Source organism: Alexandromys fortis, unplaced genomic scaffold (assembly GCF_014885135.2).
Source record: "Alexandromys fortis isolate MF-2015 unplaced genomic scaffold, M_Fortis_MF-2015_v1.1 scaffold_18, whole genome shotgun sequence".
In the NCBI taxonomy this organism is placed as follows: domain Eukaryota; kingdom Metazoa; phylum Chordata; class Mammalia; order Rodentia; family Cricetidae; genus Alexandromys; species Alexandromys fortis.
Window position 1 is genome coordinate 9,678,634 of NW_026067897.1, and position 15,968 is coordinate 9,694,601.

The 15,968-nt window shown below is 41.8% G+C and overlaps 1 protein-coding gene across 3 annotated transcripts; it reads left to right on the forward strand.

The window, feature by feature from the left end:
- Positions 1-374: 374 nt before the first annotated feature.
- LOC126516167 (protein tyrosine phosphatase type IVA 2-like) lies at positions 375-1,864 on the forward strand. 3 transcript variants are annotated; one of them, XM_050166494.1, is made up of 2 exons: positions 375-1,668; positions 1,744-1,864. In XM_050166494.1, the coding sequence occupies exons 1-2, from the start codon at positions 1,349-1,351 to the stop codon at positions 1,862-1,864; spliced, it is 441 nt and encodes a 146-aa protein (XP_050022451.1). In that variant the 5' UTR covers positions 375-1,348. The 3 variants fall into 3 exon arrangements, with proteins under 3 accessions (XP_050022451.1, XP_049974630.1, XP_050022442.1); XM_050118673.1 differs by having other exon boundaries at positions 375-1,443; positions 1,537-1,864; XM_050166485.1 differs by having other exon boundaries at positions 375-1,864.
- The last annotated feature ends 14,104 nt before the right edge of the window (positions 1,865-15,968 follow it).

Below are 15,968 nucleotides of genomic sequence, written 5' to 3' on the forward strand. Positions count from 1 at the left end.
TCAGCCTTCTGGAGAATGCCAGTGGTCATGTAAGCCAGGGAGAGGGCTAGCAGCAAGAGAACAAAAGGCATGCTGGTCAGGATATTCAAGAGCGGTCCTTACTCACTGCTGGTGTAGCCGATGAAGAGCTCTTTGGTGCTACCCACCTCTGAGATACTTGCATGTCTGCTTGCCACCTTCTACTCCTAACAGCCGCCATACAGAACCAGTTTAGAGGTCTGTCACTACGTGATGAATCAAGGAACCGTGGTATACATACCCCTGAAGGAAGTCATTTAGTGATAAAGATGAAAACTGAGTTTTGCCGGAATATGGCTGGAACTAGGGACCGCAGTGAGCTAAATCAACCAGATTAAAAATCTTAGTATCCGATTTTTCATCATAAGCCAAAATATAGATTTTAAATATATGTATTTCGGCTCATAGCTGGAGGGCATGAAAACGGGAGGAGGACTGTTTGAGAGAAGGCAGAGGAGGAGAAAGGGCGGGAGAGGGACAAAGAGAAGCAGACAGCAGCTATGAGCTGATATATGTGGATGAAGACGTCATAACGAAACTCATTGTTTTGTAAGCAAAACATAAGAAATTTCTAGCGGGGTGGCAGTGGTCCGATTGGCTAGGGTGCAGGGTCCATGGCTAAGTGCTGGGGTAGGGGGTCTTTGTTCAGCTCAGAGCAAGGCGAGGCCCTCTCGGCATCCGCGTGGTGGTGGCAGAGACAGAGCAGCAGCCGGGGAGGCAGGATGATTGCAGGGTCACGTGCCGCCAGCGGGCCTGGCGGGATGTGTAAGGCATAGGCTGGCAGGAAGACCGCAGCTCCTCAATCACCGCAGGACTTTGGTGGAAAACACATTCCACATTTATGGCGATTCCGAATTTGAGTGTCAATTTCTGCCAGGCTCAGCACAGCAATTTCCCTGGCAAGTGACCTTGGGGCCTCCATGTGCCCGTGTTCAATCACCTGCGCCTTGAAGACTCTGGACACCTGGACACCGAGGCGGTCCTTAAAAGTTACTGCAAGTATATTTCCTTTAATGACTCTGGTAAAATCAAGCTTCGGGTAAAACAAAGGTCGAAGACAACCACCACTGTTGTCTCTCTAGTGTCTAAATGTAGGCGGGATAGATGAGTTCGGCACGTAGCTGGATGTTTCTGAAGTCTCAAGGAATCCATCTGCAGACGTTGAGGCCCAGGTTGAATTCGAATGAATTTTAAATACTTCTGCCCCATTTTGGAGAAGCCGCATACAGAGTAAACAAACCGAATAAAGCAAAAGAACAAAAGTAGTCCTTTCGATGATCTTAATGTTTTCGCTTTCCCATCACCCACGCGGGCACTCTCGTTTGCCGGAATGAACCATCCAGCGCCAGTGGAGATCGGCTACGACAACATGCGTTTCCTGATAACTCACAACCCCACCATCGCCATGCTGCCCAAGTTCACAGAGGAACTGAAGAGCCACGGAGTGACAACCTTGGTCAGAGTTTGCGACGCCACCTACGATAAAGCTCTAGTGGAAAACTGTGGCATCCGCGTTCTAGACCTGCCCTACCCTGACGGAGCCCCACCCCCTGATGACTTAGTGGATGATTGGCTGAACCTGTTAAAAACCAAATTTCGTGAGGAGCCAGGTTCCTGTGTGGCCGTGCACTGTGTGGCAGGGCTAGGAAGGGCTCCCGTGCTGGTGGCGCTCGCTTTGATAGAATGTGGAATGAAGAATAACGAAGCGGTTCAATTTATCCGACAAAAACGAAGGGGCGCGTTCAACACCAAACAGCTGCTTTTCTTGGGGCAGTACCGACCCAAGACGCGGAACAGGTCGCGGTCGCGCTTCAAGGATTCCCCGGCGCACTGCTGCATTCAGTAGGCTACAAGCTAAGGCTTTCTCCACTGTCGCCTTGAGAGGGGAACTCTTGGCACCTGGAAAGCCATTCCGGAGCCTTTCCTGTGTCATCAGTGAGTAGTGGAGTTCAGTTAATTGGTGCCGAAGCCAACAATGGAGAAATCCCTCTATAAAGTAAATAAATTAAGAAATAAAATTAGAAGGAAAATAAAAAAAAAAAAAAACCTAACCCGTTCCAGAGCAACAGCAAAGAAAACCCGGACCCGGAGTCTGACTCTTGCATGCTAAAAGTACTCCCACCATCTGCCATGTTATGATGCCACCAAGAGGGCCTCACCAGAGCCTGGCAACCTCCACAACTGTCACCTAAATAAATCTCGTGATAAACTACCCAGCCTCCATTGTATTAAAACAGAAAAAAAGGGCTAACATATTTGCCAGCTAATATATTAATATTGCTAATATTAATATATTAATTAAATTTACTAAAATTCTACTTTGTATTTCTGCTCGCTGGGGATATCCTCAGGGTTAAGTACATTACATGTAGCTTATTAAATGACTGGTTGTGTGCTTGTGCGTGTGTGTATGTGTGTGTGAGTGTGTGTATGTGTGTGTGGGGTGCACGTGCATGAGTGTGTGTGTGTGTGTGTGTGTGTGTGTGTGTGGTGAGCAAGTAAGTCCTGACTTGCTATTGATATTTTGCAATGAGAGCATCGCTCTGTTGTCTTGGGAGGCATACTTGCATGTATTACCTTAAGAAAGTCACCATTTAGCTTATAAAGATATTAACATATTGAACATCAGCTAGAAACTGTCTATGGAAAATGGAGGTAAGTTTCCCCCAGTTGTTAGAAGAAGCGGGTAACTCATTGTACATCCTCAACAGAAACAAATCACTGAGGGCCACAATGAACTGCACTGCTGGTAAAATACCTTTTAATTTTCTTGATGTCTTGCGGAATTATTCAAGAATTGCTTTAATACTTCAAGGGAATTAAGTTGCTAGGTCTCTACCTAAAACAATTCCTCCATTATACCTACTCCTAAGGTGGCGCGCTTTCTCATGCAGATAGAAATAAATCTACCTTTGCCTCTCAAAACCGTAATTGGCTCTCTCCATTCACAGAAGCTGTTGGCCCTCCTCGTTCTGCTGCCTCCCTGCTGGCTGCAGGGCAGAGCTCCCACTGTTTCTGTGAGAGGCAATCAGCAGGAGCTATTACAAGCTCATTTCTCTCCTAATTGGTAACCGCAAGGCCAAGAACTGGCCCTGCAAGGCTGCTGTGAAAGTCACTTCTGAACCCCAGGGAGCAGCTGACAAACCATGGCCTGGTGGTGTGGGTTTGCTCATAAGAATATAGCAAGAATATAGAGACATTAGGGTTCACCCCTTTCCCAATTCCTAACTTGCCTAGGTCTGCCTCTTGGGTCAACACTGCCTCTTCTTTGGACCCTATCAGGCAGGTGGGCCGGCCAGCCGACTCCCTGAGATTGTGACAGGGCCCATAGTCATCGTTAGTATGTAATGCTACACCATTGGCTGCAGCTGTTTTGAGCAGTCTTTATGTCAGCTCCATTCCAAACTCAAGCTGAAACATTTACAGTGGTCCCTTTGTTTTTCCTTACTGCCCACCCCCCAGTCACTCCGGAATCTTCCAAGAGCTCCCACTGACTCGACCTTTAAACCTAGACAGATTATATTATCATGTAGAGGAATGGAGAGTCTGTATGTCCTTGTCTTATTCCTGATTTTAGTGGAAATGCTTTGAGCTTTTCTTTGATTAGCATTAATTAGTTGTGGACTTGCTACATTTATGTTACATTTAATATGTAGAGAATTGTCCTCCATATTCCTAGATACTCCAGGATTATGATAATAGTGACTTCACACACACACACAAAAAACCTTAAAGCCTTCCTTTCTTTCAATTTTACATAATAATTTGAGGAGAATTGATTTAGTTCTTGTAGAATTCTGTATTGTACCATAGGGTCATGTGATTTTTGTAATCAGGAGATTTTAGTTACTGTTCCTATCTTACTGAATATTGTGGGTATATTTAAATTATGTATCATCTTTATTTCATTTTGGTAGGTCATATATAACTAGAAATCAGCTGTTTCCTTTAGATGTTACAGTTTAACTGAGTGTAGGTTGTTAATATGTCCTTAATGAACCTCTGAATTTCCTCAGTATCTGTTGTAATCCTTCAATTTTAATGTCTGATTTTATTAATTTTGATTTTTTTGTGGTCAATTAAACTAAAGATATGTCAGTCTTGTTAGTCTTTTCAAAGAATCAACTCTTCATTTTATTGATTGTATTTTCTTTTTCATTTCTATTTCATTGATTTCAGCTCTGATTTTGATTATCCCATCTCCTCTACTGTTTTGGGATTTTGCTTTAGTTTGGCGGGACTTTCCTTTGGGCTACCCAGCTCACAAATAATGGCACAGAGACTTATTACTTAGGAAAGCTTGGCCTTGCTTGGACTTGTTCCCAATCATCTCTTAAAACTCAAATTGACTTGTCTTTATTAATCTACAATCTGCCATGTGGCTCCATCACCTTTCCTATGTACCATATATCCAACTTCTTCAGTGTCTCACTGGCATCTCTCACTTACCTAGATTCATTCCAAGTTCCTCTCTACCCGGAATTCCCACCTATTTTCTCCTCCCTAGCTATTGGCAGCTTAGTTCTTTATTAAACCAGACAGAGTGTAAACAAATATTCTGCAATATTCAAATGCATTCTTAAGTTGTTAATATGAGATCTTTTTTTTTTTTTTTTTTTTTTGATGCAGACACATAATTCTAAAAACAGGCCTCTTAGGAAGGCCTCTATTGTGTTCCATGGGTTTTGGTATGCTGTACTTTCATTTTCATCCACTTCTAGCAACTTAAATTTTTCCTTTTAAATTTCTCTCTTACTCAACTTTTCATTCACTGTTTTGTTGTTTTGTTTCCATGAGTCTGTCTAGTTATTGCCATTTCTATTATTAATATCCAGCTTTATTCTTTTGTAGTCAGATGGAATACAGAATATTATTTCAAGTTTTTAAACATTGTTAAGTTTGGATTTATACCCTAATACATGGTTGATTTTGGAGAAAATCCTGTCAACTTCTGAGAAGGTGTGTATTCTTTCGTGTTTTGGTGAAGTAGTCTATAAGTATCTGTTAGCTCCGTTTAATTTATGATGCATTTTAACTCAAAAGTGTCTTTGTTTTTGTCTGGGGGAACTATCTACTCAACGACACAGGTGAAAGTGGTGTCATGAAGTCATTCACTTACCACTGTACTGGTCTTAATTGTGGTTTTAGATCTAATAATGTTTATTTTAGGAAATTAGGTACCCCTGTGTTTGGTTCATAAATGTTTAGCATTGTAACATCCCTTTGGTAGACTTGTCCTTTATTGAGTGTGAATATCCTATCATTTTCCCTATCTCTTTTTACTGAGCTTTAAGTTAAAAGTCTATTTTCTCAGATATTAGGTCATACCAGCTTGCTTCTTTATTCTATTTGCTTGGAATACTTTTCAAAAATCCTTTTTGGCCTAAAGTAATATCTGATCATAATGATAAGGTATGTTTCCCATCATGAAGATGAATCCTCTAAAGTCATATCTGTTCATAATGGTAAGGTATGTTTCCCGTCACAAAGATGAATTTTGAAAAGTAATATCTGTTCATAATAGTGAGATGTGTTTCCCACCACGAAGATGGATCCTGTTTTCTCATCTAATCTGCTAGTCCGTGTCTTCTTATTGAGGAATTGAGATCATTACTATTGGGAGTTATTGCTGAAAAATGTTTATTAATTACTGTTACCTAGTTGTGGTAGAATTGATAGACCATTTTTGATCAACTGGTCTGAATTGTTTAATTTTTTGTGCCCTCTTGGGTACATTTAATCTCTTCAGTCAGGAGTATTCTTTTTAGTACCCTCCATGGAGCTGGCTTAATGGATATAAAGTCCTTAAATCAAATTATCATAAGAAATTTTCCTATCCATTAATTATGACTGATAGTTTGTCTCTTATCTTTGATCTTTCAAACCCTGTAAGAGACCCTTCTGGCTTTGACAGTCTCCATTGAGAAGTCAAGGGTTATTCTGATGAGCCTGTCATTATTTCTTTATTTCTTTTTTATTTCTGATGTGGCTCTCATCTCACTTTCAATAGCCTTTGTAGTCAGTGTTCTGTAAATTTAGCTGCGTTTTGTTGGTGGTATTTCTTTCTGCCTTTAAATTTTATTTTAGCACATGAATTTTTTTCATATTTTGTCTGTGTGCATGTATGTATACAGCAGGCATGGTACCTTAGGAGGTCAGAAGAAGACCACAGATCCTCTGGAACTGGAGTTATAGGTGGTTATAAGACACCATGTAGGTGCTAGAATTGAACTCCAGTCCTTTGCAAGAGTAAGGCATTCTCTTAACCACCAAACCCCCATTTTTTTCATGTCTTAACTATTTGCGTTCTTTATTTCTCTTAAACCAAGATAGGAATCTCTTTTTTCTGAGCTGAGATATCTTTTTTTTCTATGATTTTATTGAAAATATTTTCTGCATCTTTGACCTGTGTCGCTTTTTATCTTCTATACGTATGATCCATAAATTTCTTCTTCCAGAGTCATTGTAGTTTTGGTTCTTCTTGTACATTTTTAGATTTACTATGTGATCCACTTCTCTGCCTTATCTTAGACACTGATCACTGAGATTCTCTTCTGCTTGAACCAGTTTATTGTGTGAGGCTATCCTCTGTATTTTTATTTCACTTCATGAGTTCTTCCATTTAAATTTCATTTCAGTTTAACTTTTCTTCAGAGATTCTATCTCCTTATTGAATTCTATAATGAACTGTTTTAATTATTTCATTCAAATGTTAAAACTGTACAATTGTCATTTAGGCATTTCTTTGAATTCCTTGAACATACCTATAATCATTCTTTAGATATCTTGATCGTGGTCATCAGCTGTGTTGTTTCTCTCAAGGAACACTGATTGGGTGATAATCTCAGGAGGATGCATATTGCCTGGTTATTAATGTTTGAAGTTTTCTGATGGAACTTTGCCATCTGGAATTATGTTGTTGCTGGTATTTATTGGTATATATCTTAGTTAAGGTTATCATTATTGAAATGAAACACCATGACCAAAAACCACGGAGGAAAGGACTTATTTGGCTTATACTTCCATATCATAGTTCATCATTGAAGGAAGTCAGGACAGGAAATTAAACAGGGCAGGAAGCTAGAAGCAGGAGGTGATGCAGAGGCCATGGAGAAGTGCTGCTTACTGGCTTGCTCTTATAGCTTACTCAGGTTGATTTCTTATAGAATCCAGTACCTCCAGCCCAGGGAGGGCACCACCCACCATGGGCTGGGCTCTCTCACGTGAGCCACTAATTAAGAAAATACTCTACAGGCTTGCCTATCTTATGGAGGCTTTTTCTCAATTGAAGCTTCTTCTTCTCTGATGACTCAACCTTGTGTCAAATTGACATAGAGCTAGTAGACACAGTGTGGTTATTTGGTGTTGTCTGTGTTTAGTGTTGCAAATAGTATAGTTTTTGTATGATTATTCGGGTCTGGATGGTCAGAAAACATAAGCTCAGACTCTGGTTACAATCTTTACTTTTATGAAGGCAGTAACACCATTCTTTCATGTTCATATTGTAGCCGCACTGGAAAGCTGTTGCTAGTAAAAGGTACAACTTTCTCCCAGCGTGCACACCCCATCTTCTTTTTCTTGATTGAATCTCTTAGTGATACAGTGAGTCTGAGGGCATATAGCAAGCAAATCTTGGCTATGCGAGATGAATATATTAAATATGAGGACTTTCACCATGGGAGATACAGGAACAAGTGCTGCAATCTCCTGTCTCTGTTAAGTAGAATTGTTTTAGAGAATTCAGGTTTCATAACTGTATCATCTGCAGTAGTCAGTGTGACACCCCTGTGAAAACACTCACAGCTACAGTCGGCAGATTCTTTCTCGGGAACAATAAAAGAGAACTTAGTCAGTTTTTCTTGCACATTTGGGTTCCGACAGAAACGCAATGTACATGGGGTATGAGTCAACCTCGCCAACAAAGTAGTATTCCAGTTATTTCCAGCACTGAAGCAATCCCTCGTACATTCAACTGAAGAGCACACTCAACGTGACCAATTTGCCATAAGTCTGAAAAAAAATGCATTGTGTTAATCAGCACATTAATCACTGTGACAAAGTACTTGTAAGTCAGCTTAAAAGTCAGGAAGGTCCACTTGCCTCATGCCTAGAAATGTGCCTGCCCATGGGGCTATGACAATACAGCACATCATAGCAGGAAAACGTGATGTCAAAGATCTGCTCATCGAGGAACAAGGAAACAGATGACAAAAAGGTGCTGGCATCCCAATATCTCCTTCAAGGTCATGCTCCCCAGGACCCAAATTCCTTCTGCCAGGCCTCATCCCCTGCAAGTTCTACCAACTCTCAGTAGTGCCACAGGCTAGAGAAAACACAACTCTAGCTTGGGGCCCATCTGTGACCTAACCTAATGAGTCTATTCATCTGAACCACGTCTCGAGCTTTCTGAGGCCACCTGCTTCTTCATATCCACTCAACATAACATCAGAAAGAATGCCAGCTCATTTTGTGTATGCCCTGTAAAATCAATCAGCTAAAGAAGAAGAGATTCAGCCCACAGTGCATGCACATTCGAGATGTACTGGAAAACCATCCCCATCTGAACACTAAGAGCTTTCAAAACTGCTTTTAAATGACTTTCTTTTAAAGATATAAATCTATCTGCAAGAGAGGTTGATGATTAATTTACGTTTTTAATTGTTTGTGAGCTTTTGCATCCAGTGCCAGCGACCTGGAACTCTGATTTGCTGGGTAAGACCCGAGATCATGAGCATGAATGGGAGCTGTGGCGCATTGGTGCCAGTCTTGGTGAGTGACACACCAAATCATACACATGGTGATATTGAAAGCCCCTAACCTGGACTGTAGCTTCCACACATACCTGTGTAACCTCGGGGCATCTGACCATTCATCAGGGTCTTGGCAGAGGATTTATAAGATTTATAAAGTGTGGCTGAAGGAAGGGATGCAGCATCCAAGGCAGGAATTTACGCCAATAGAATACAGAATATGAAAGGGGGGTGGAGGGACACAAAAAAACAGGGAAAAAAAATACAAACTCCTAGGTACTTGTTAGAAGGCAAAGGGACTGATTACCACAGACTCAGGTTCATCTATTGAAATGTAAAAGACCATCTTAAAGTTCAGATGCTACAATAATCAGGATTGTCTGGAGAACTAAAACCAGTTAAGATGTTTATGCTTATGTATATGTGTGTGTGTGTGTGTATGCATACATAAGGAGAGTGATGATGGAGAGACAGGAGAGAGAGAAAAAGAAAAGTGTTGAAGACTGCTTAGCTTTCTTTGCTATCTTAGCTTCATTTCTGTTGCTGTGATGAACACAAAGCATTTCATTTCAGAAGCAATTACGTTAGCTCACTCTTCCAGGCTACAGTCTACCAGAGCAGGAAAGTCAAGACAGCGGGAACCTAGAATGGCTAGTCACAAAACATCCACAGCCAAGAGCAAAGAGGAATGCATGCATGCTTGCTTGTTTGTTTGCTTGTGATCAGATCCATTTCCTCAGTTCAGGAACCCAGGCCTGGGGAGTGGTACCAGCAGTGGTGGGCTGGGTTGTCCCACATCAGTTAACTTAAGACAACCTCCACATTCTGGCATACAGACCAATTCGATGTGAACAATTGCCCATTGATTCTTTCTTCTCGGTTGATTGTGAGTTGTTGACAGTTAGTGATAACAATTACATTCCACACACAAACACATTACTTTAAAACTAAACTTATATACTTTATCTGTCTGTCTATCTATCTACTTGTTTATTTTGAGGAGATGTTAAACACAGTCCAATATTAAAAGTCCAATGTCTCCCTTTCTTTTTCTTCATAAGTAAAACAAGATATTCTTTATTGAGGGAAAGAGGGTGCAAACAATATAAAAATCAAAAATGTTTCTGTCATTGAAGAAACGTTTCCTTCTCCCCTTGTCAATTTGAAGTTTAATGTTATTTGCATAATTCCTAAGGGTCCCAACCTGTTCACAAAAGCATTTGGACAGCTTTTTCAAGTAACCCTGGAGAAGAATGCTCATCAGTGTAGAAACAGAGCCTGGGTGTGTGATTCTGCCTTCTCCTCTTTCTCCGGCTTCGGATGCACTATAGAACAGTCACTTCACGGGATGCTGAGTCCTGCAAATAGTGACAAAACATTTCAGAGGCCCACTGTGCCATCTCAGTATGGATCCAGGTTCTGCACTATTTTGTCCACAGCCAGAGGGTCCTTTTGATTTTCCAGAAACAAAGGGCACTCTCTTTCCATGAGGACTTTCTGATTCTTCTTAACTAGTTTTTGCCCTGCCTCCAAATTGGTGAAATGTAAGCAACATGGTTTCCATGGTATGTCTCATTGGCGTCAGCATTTTGAAAGAGGTATCTTGAAGTTTGGGCCTCAAAGGGCAGTAGTGATTGGGCACACTGGGCACATAGCAGTGAGGTGAGCACCAACCCAGTACAAGCTGCCCTATAAAATTGTAAACAATTTATATACTCCAAACCCTGAGGGTATAGAGTAGTATTCTTATTTCAGGAGGGAAGAATCAGGGCATCCAAAGGAACAATCCAATTAAAACAAAACCAAAATCTAGCAGTGCAAACGTAAAATCCTATATCTCAATGCTCAGCACCTGGGGTTCGTCATATTGACTTCAAAGAGCTTAGAAGCCACAAGTATCTAGTCCCCTGCAGCACACACATCTCTCTTACGCTTAAGACGGCACCATGCAACACAGTAGTTTACGTTGGTGAACATCCCACGGTCTCCATGACAACCAAAGCTGTCCCTTCATAGCTCCACGTCCAGGCCTCTCCACTGGGATCTCCAACTCTGACACACAACTGCTATCTAGGACCCTTTCAACCTTACAATTTTCATGCCTTTAAAACCCATACCAAAAGGATTGCTAAGTTCTGCTGCCAGCTTCAGACATGGCCTGGCCCCCTTGGACTGCAGATGTAGCCGCAAATGTGTACTGGCCCTCAGGAAAGACTCTCTTCTGTTCGCTGAAGCACAGGAAAATTCCTCTTGGCAGTGGTGAACTCTTCAACAATCTGTTTCTTCCCCAGGAAGATCAGCACATACAGATTCATATTCACAACAAACAGCTCTTCCTCCAGTTCTGAACGCAGCCTTATAAGTCAGGCAGGCCACAACTACCCAAGTTACTCTTGTCATTTTTACCTTCTCACTAGAAGGGTCCATGAAGCTCTACTTCCCACGTTCAATGACTTTTCGAGCATTGGAGAAGCCTTACCAAAAACTTCCACATTCTTCCCACACAAAAAAAAAAAAAATCCATAAAATACACACGGTCAACTAACACTGTTACAGCCACAGTCCCACTTCCTTGGCGCTTTCTGTCCTGATTCATCTCTGCTGTGTGGTCAAATGCTCTTGACTGATGGAGCAGCGTAGGAGACAGCGGTTTAACTTATCTTCTCGGGTCACAGTCTAACGCGTCTTAGTTAGGATGCTATTGCTATAACAAAACACCATAACCGAACGCAAGTTAGAGAGGAAAGGGATTATTTGACTCGCCCCTTCGCATCATATTCTGTTCCTGAAGGAAGTCAGAACAGGAACTCACATAGGAACCTGGAGGCCAGAGCTGAAACACAGCCCACGAAGGGATGCTCTTCTCCATGACTTTGATTGGCTGGACTTTATACAACCCAGGACGACCTGTCCAGCAGTAGAGCTGACCACAGTGAACTGGGCTCTCCTTCATCAATCATTAATCAAGAATACACCCTACAGACTTGACTGCGGGCCCATCAAGAGGGGTTTCCTCTGTTGAGGTTCCCACTCTCCATATGTCAAATTAAAGAAAGTAAAACTACCTAGCGCTGATGGGTGGCCATCCAGACTGGTAGAGATGAAGAAGGGATGTAGGCAGTGTACCAGATCTTTTATGTGGTTATATGCCAGATCATAAACATGCATTTTGTGATCTTCCTGGGTCCAAAATATCGACAGGGCAACAGTGTAGCCAGATGTTTCTCTCCCGCCAGCCAGTTCCTGAATATTCAGGCTGAAGCTTAATATTAATTAAAAACTGTTTGGCCGATAGGTCAGGCTTATTACTAACTAGCTTTTACATCTTAAAGTAACCCATTTCTATCCATGTATGTATTACCTACCGTGTGACCATGGTATTACTGCACATCTTGCTTTTCCAGCAGCTGCTGGTGTCTCCTGGCGTCTCCTTTACCTTCTTTTCTTTTTATCTTTGCTTGAATTTCCCAAATGGCTCTATTTTGCCTGGCTATTGGCCAAATCAGCTTCTTTATTTACCAGTGATAGTAAAACATATTCACAGCATACAGAAGGGCATCCCCCATCACAACAGGGAGAAGGGTTGTTGGGGTAATTCTCCTCTGAGATTGAAACACTTCATCCTTCAGGGAAGCTCCTTAAGCAGGAAGATAAACAATTCAAAATAACTTCAGGAAGTCCCTGAAACTGACCAAATTCGCTAGGCCCCTCCTTGGCAGAGTAAGCAATAAAAGCTGAGAGTCCCTCTCAAAGGAAGCAAGGCTGAGCTGTAAAGAAGACTCTCAAACATGTCCAGGTACAAAGAAGATTGTGAGACCAGACAGTTGCCTGGAAGAAGCAGAGAGCAATCGAGCCATTGAGAAGAATTTAGACCAGAGTCACTTGGAAAGGCTACTCTCCAACCTCTTGAGCTGTCTACAGGCTGTGAGTGTGTGTTCCAGATTCTCAACTTTATGAGATATCTCCCATGCTGAGGTGGGCTTTGGTGATGCAGCTGCCTTTGAGTCATTTCTGCTCCTGTAAGTAACCCCTCACCCATATCCCTATAAGTAACCTCAGTAAAACTTAGAGTTTACCAAGTTGGACTTCGGGAGTACCCACACTTTGGTCTGTTGTGAGCTCCCTACCCAGAATGAATAGACAGATGTGTTATATCTCCCCAGGAAAATCTTTGTGACGCACCAGGGCTGTAGTTAGTAAGAAGCCTTCAGTGAACTCAAGGTAGTTACTGAATTAAAACCTGTAATAGATTGTACAGAAATATGTCTGTGATTCAGGTACCATCTCCACTTGTTACAGCCACAGCTTGAGTCTGAATGTTCACTTGACTACATGAGTCTTACAGAAAACAGCCATGCTGTGCCCAGCTGCAGTGAAATACCACTGATCTCTTATCACACACTAAGTTCAAGTTGCTAACAGAGGGGAGTGTACCACAAAATCAGAAGCAACAAAAACACTCATTCACTCTTAAGTTAATAGTGAGCCTGGTATTGCCCCTGCCCTGACCTCCTTGCATAAACAGCTTTTCTTTACACGTAGGCTTGCAAGATTGTTTCAATACAACAGTGCTAACTCTTTTACATATTTTAAATCAGCTATGAACTGGGCTGAATGGGTCAGTACTGTAATAAATGCTAGCAATGTACATAGGAATAATCTCTGATAAATGTAAATTACGAGGGCGATATGATCACCCTACTTATGCATAACAAATACTCAATGGTAAGGAAGAGACAAAAATCAGCCAAGTGGCCCACATGTAAAATATCACATCTATCTCTGAGCTTTAAACTGCAAATACGACGGGTAGCTCATATCTATTTTTCTTCAGATACTGCCTTCATGATATGAATTTTGATGTTCAAAATTATAAGAAAAGAAATTACTAGAAGTCTGCGTGTTGTCTAGTGCTGTGTCTGATGTTCCTGCCCAGCCTGTTCTCCAGTCCTCACTCTTGTGTACTTACCGGTGTGGTTCCTACGGGTTAGTGGTACGGTGCTGCCTGGGCTGCATGCTCTTTTGGAAATGTCCCTAAGTTTAAAAGGCTGCAGATGGCTCGAAGGGACTGGGAAAGCAGTCAGGCACATCCTAGACCCTGAACCTCCACTTAAAGCTTGGCTACAATAAAAACATTCTCCATTTAGGTCATTTCCCCTTCATGTTGGGTAAGGGAAGTGTAGCGGGTGCTGTCGCCAAAGCTCACGCTCTTCCCTCTAATTCAAGCCATATGTGGGGCACATAAGCTGGCTTTCCCACGGCATCCACTTACTCCCCTCCCATTGTAACTCTGGGTGTGAGGAATGGGGAGAGACTGAGGTATGTTTAAAGTCATAAAGATTGTGAATGTTGCAAAATATAGAGGATTTTCCTTAATTCAGACCTGAAATAGGTGTGGATCAGTCTGCAGTCGCCTGGGGCATGGATCTATAATGGACAGCGAAAGTCTCACTGGAACCAAGGCATGTGTTACCAAGTGCCAGAGTCCTGTATTGGCTCCTTCACTGATTTAACTGTGTGTCTTTCATAGTCAAGTAGGAAAAAAAATACTTGAGTGAATTTTTGCTATACGACCAGAGAAACTCAACTTGGCCAATAGAATAAAGGTCCCACAAGCCTCTCTGAGAGCATCTGTCATCCAAGATCAGCCAGTGCAGATATCAAATACTAAATAGCAAATCACTTTGTAAATAATCACCTAGACCTAAAACCTTCTATACACTTCCAAGAAGATTTATGATTCAGAAAATAACAACTGAGAACCAAAGAGAGGAAACAAATATATTTTACAGATAGGAAAATTCACATTAAAAGTCATATTTCAAATAATGGTTTGTAACTATGTCTACTTTGGCGCGTGGATATAATAGTCTGTTTATAGTAATGAAGAACAGATACGAACCAAAGCTTCACACAGAATTGCAGTGTAGTGTTTAAGTGCCAGAAGCCATTTCCTATTTTAAATATAAAACATAGGCTTTACTGTTTCTGTAAATTCAGTCTCTTCCTTCCCTACTGGGTAAGTTTCGAGCAAACATCTTAAAACTGAATGCCCTGACGGAGTTGACTTATTGGCTCCTTTTTCAGCACTGGGAAAGCTGAGGAGTAAAAGCCTTTGTATCTGTTTCTGCCTGATTGCCACGCTGACAGCTCAGGAATAAAGTCCCTCTTTCAGCCCTGGCTTTTCATATCTACTCGGTAGTCTTGTTAGATTTAAGAAAACTGACACATTTTGATCTTAGTAGAAGTCGAATCTCTCCAATAGAAAGATTAACAAGCCACAACTGTCTGCGTCATAGAGGGACGGTAGTGTCGTGCAACTTCAAAGCCGACTGGTTCACTCTGAGCTCTGAATCATAATTCAAATAACACGCCCTATGGTTTTTGACCATTGTGTCATTTGCAAATATGAAAATTGGAGAAAGCATGAACTTTGGTGATTCAAAAATGGATTTAGTTGCTGCCTCCCCCAGCTTCCATCCATGGCCTCTAAGTTTGTCATCTTCTGGAAATTTACTTTGTAGGCTAAGGGAGTGATTCAGAGATAATAAATATAAAGGTGTCCATCATGCCCACTACAAAGTGGGTGCTGGGTAAATAAAAGTGATATTATTTTAGTTCCCGTTCTTGTTGAGATTACTCAGCAAGGTTTAGCCATCTCCATTTAATTATGTGATTAAAATACCTCACAAGAATGGAGCTTCCTGGCATTTCACAAAACCTTTCTCTTTAAGACCCAAATCAGACTTCCAAACTGATCAGACTTCAGTCCGATCTTTCACGGTTTAGTCGTTGTTCTCGCGTTAAGCAGGACTCGGCAGAAATACTCCCGTGCCCACCTGTAATGTGCTCCACTGGGAGGTCATGAGGCACGGAGAGATACTGTCCGGGGCAGCACAAGTTCCTAACATGCCTGCTTGCTTTTCCACAATTGGTAGTTATTGTAGAATATTATCTTAAGATGTGTTGCTTTTGTCAAGATGTGTTTGCTTAAATAAAATTCACCTGCGATCAGGAGGTTGCGTGAACAACTAGCTGACCGCAAGTTGTGGGGAGGAACCAGGTGGAGAAGGTTTTGTTTTTAAGCGGGGGGGGGGGGGGGGGGGGGGGGGGGGGGGAGGCCAGGGGCGGGGGGGAGTTGATTGCCCATAGGCCCCTGGGGGGGGGGGGGCAGATTTCTACTTCAGCCTTTCTTGAGTT

What these genes read in the sequence shown, in the direction of transcription:
- LOC126516167 (XM_050166485.1), top strand. Translation starts at nt 1,349, where the DNA reads ATGAACCATCCAGCGCCAGTGGAGATCGGCTACGACAACATGCGTTTC.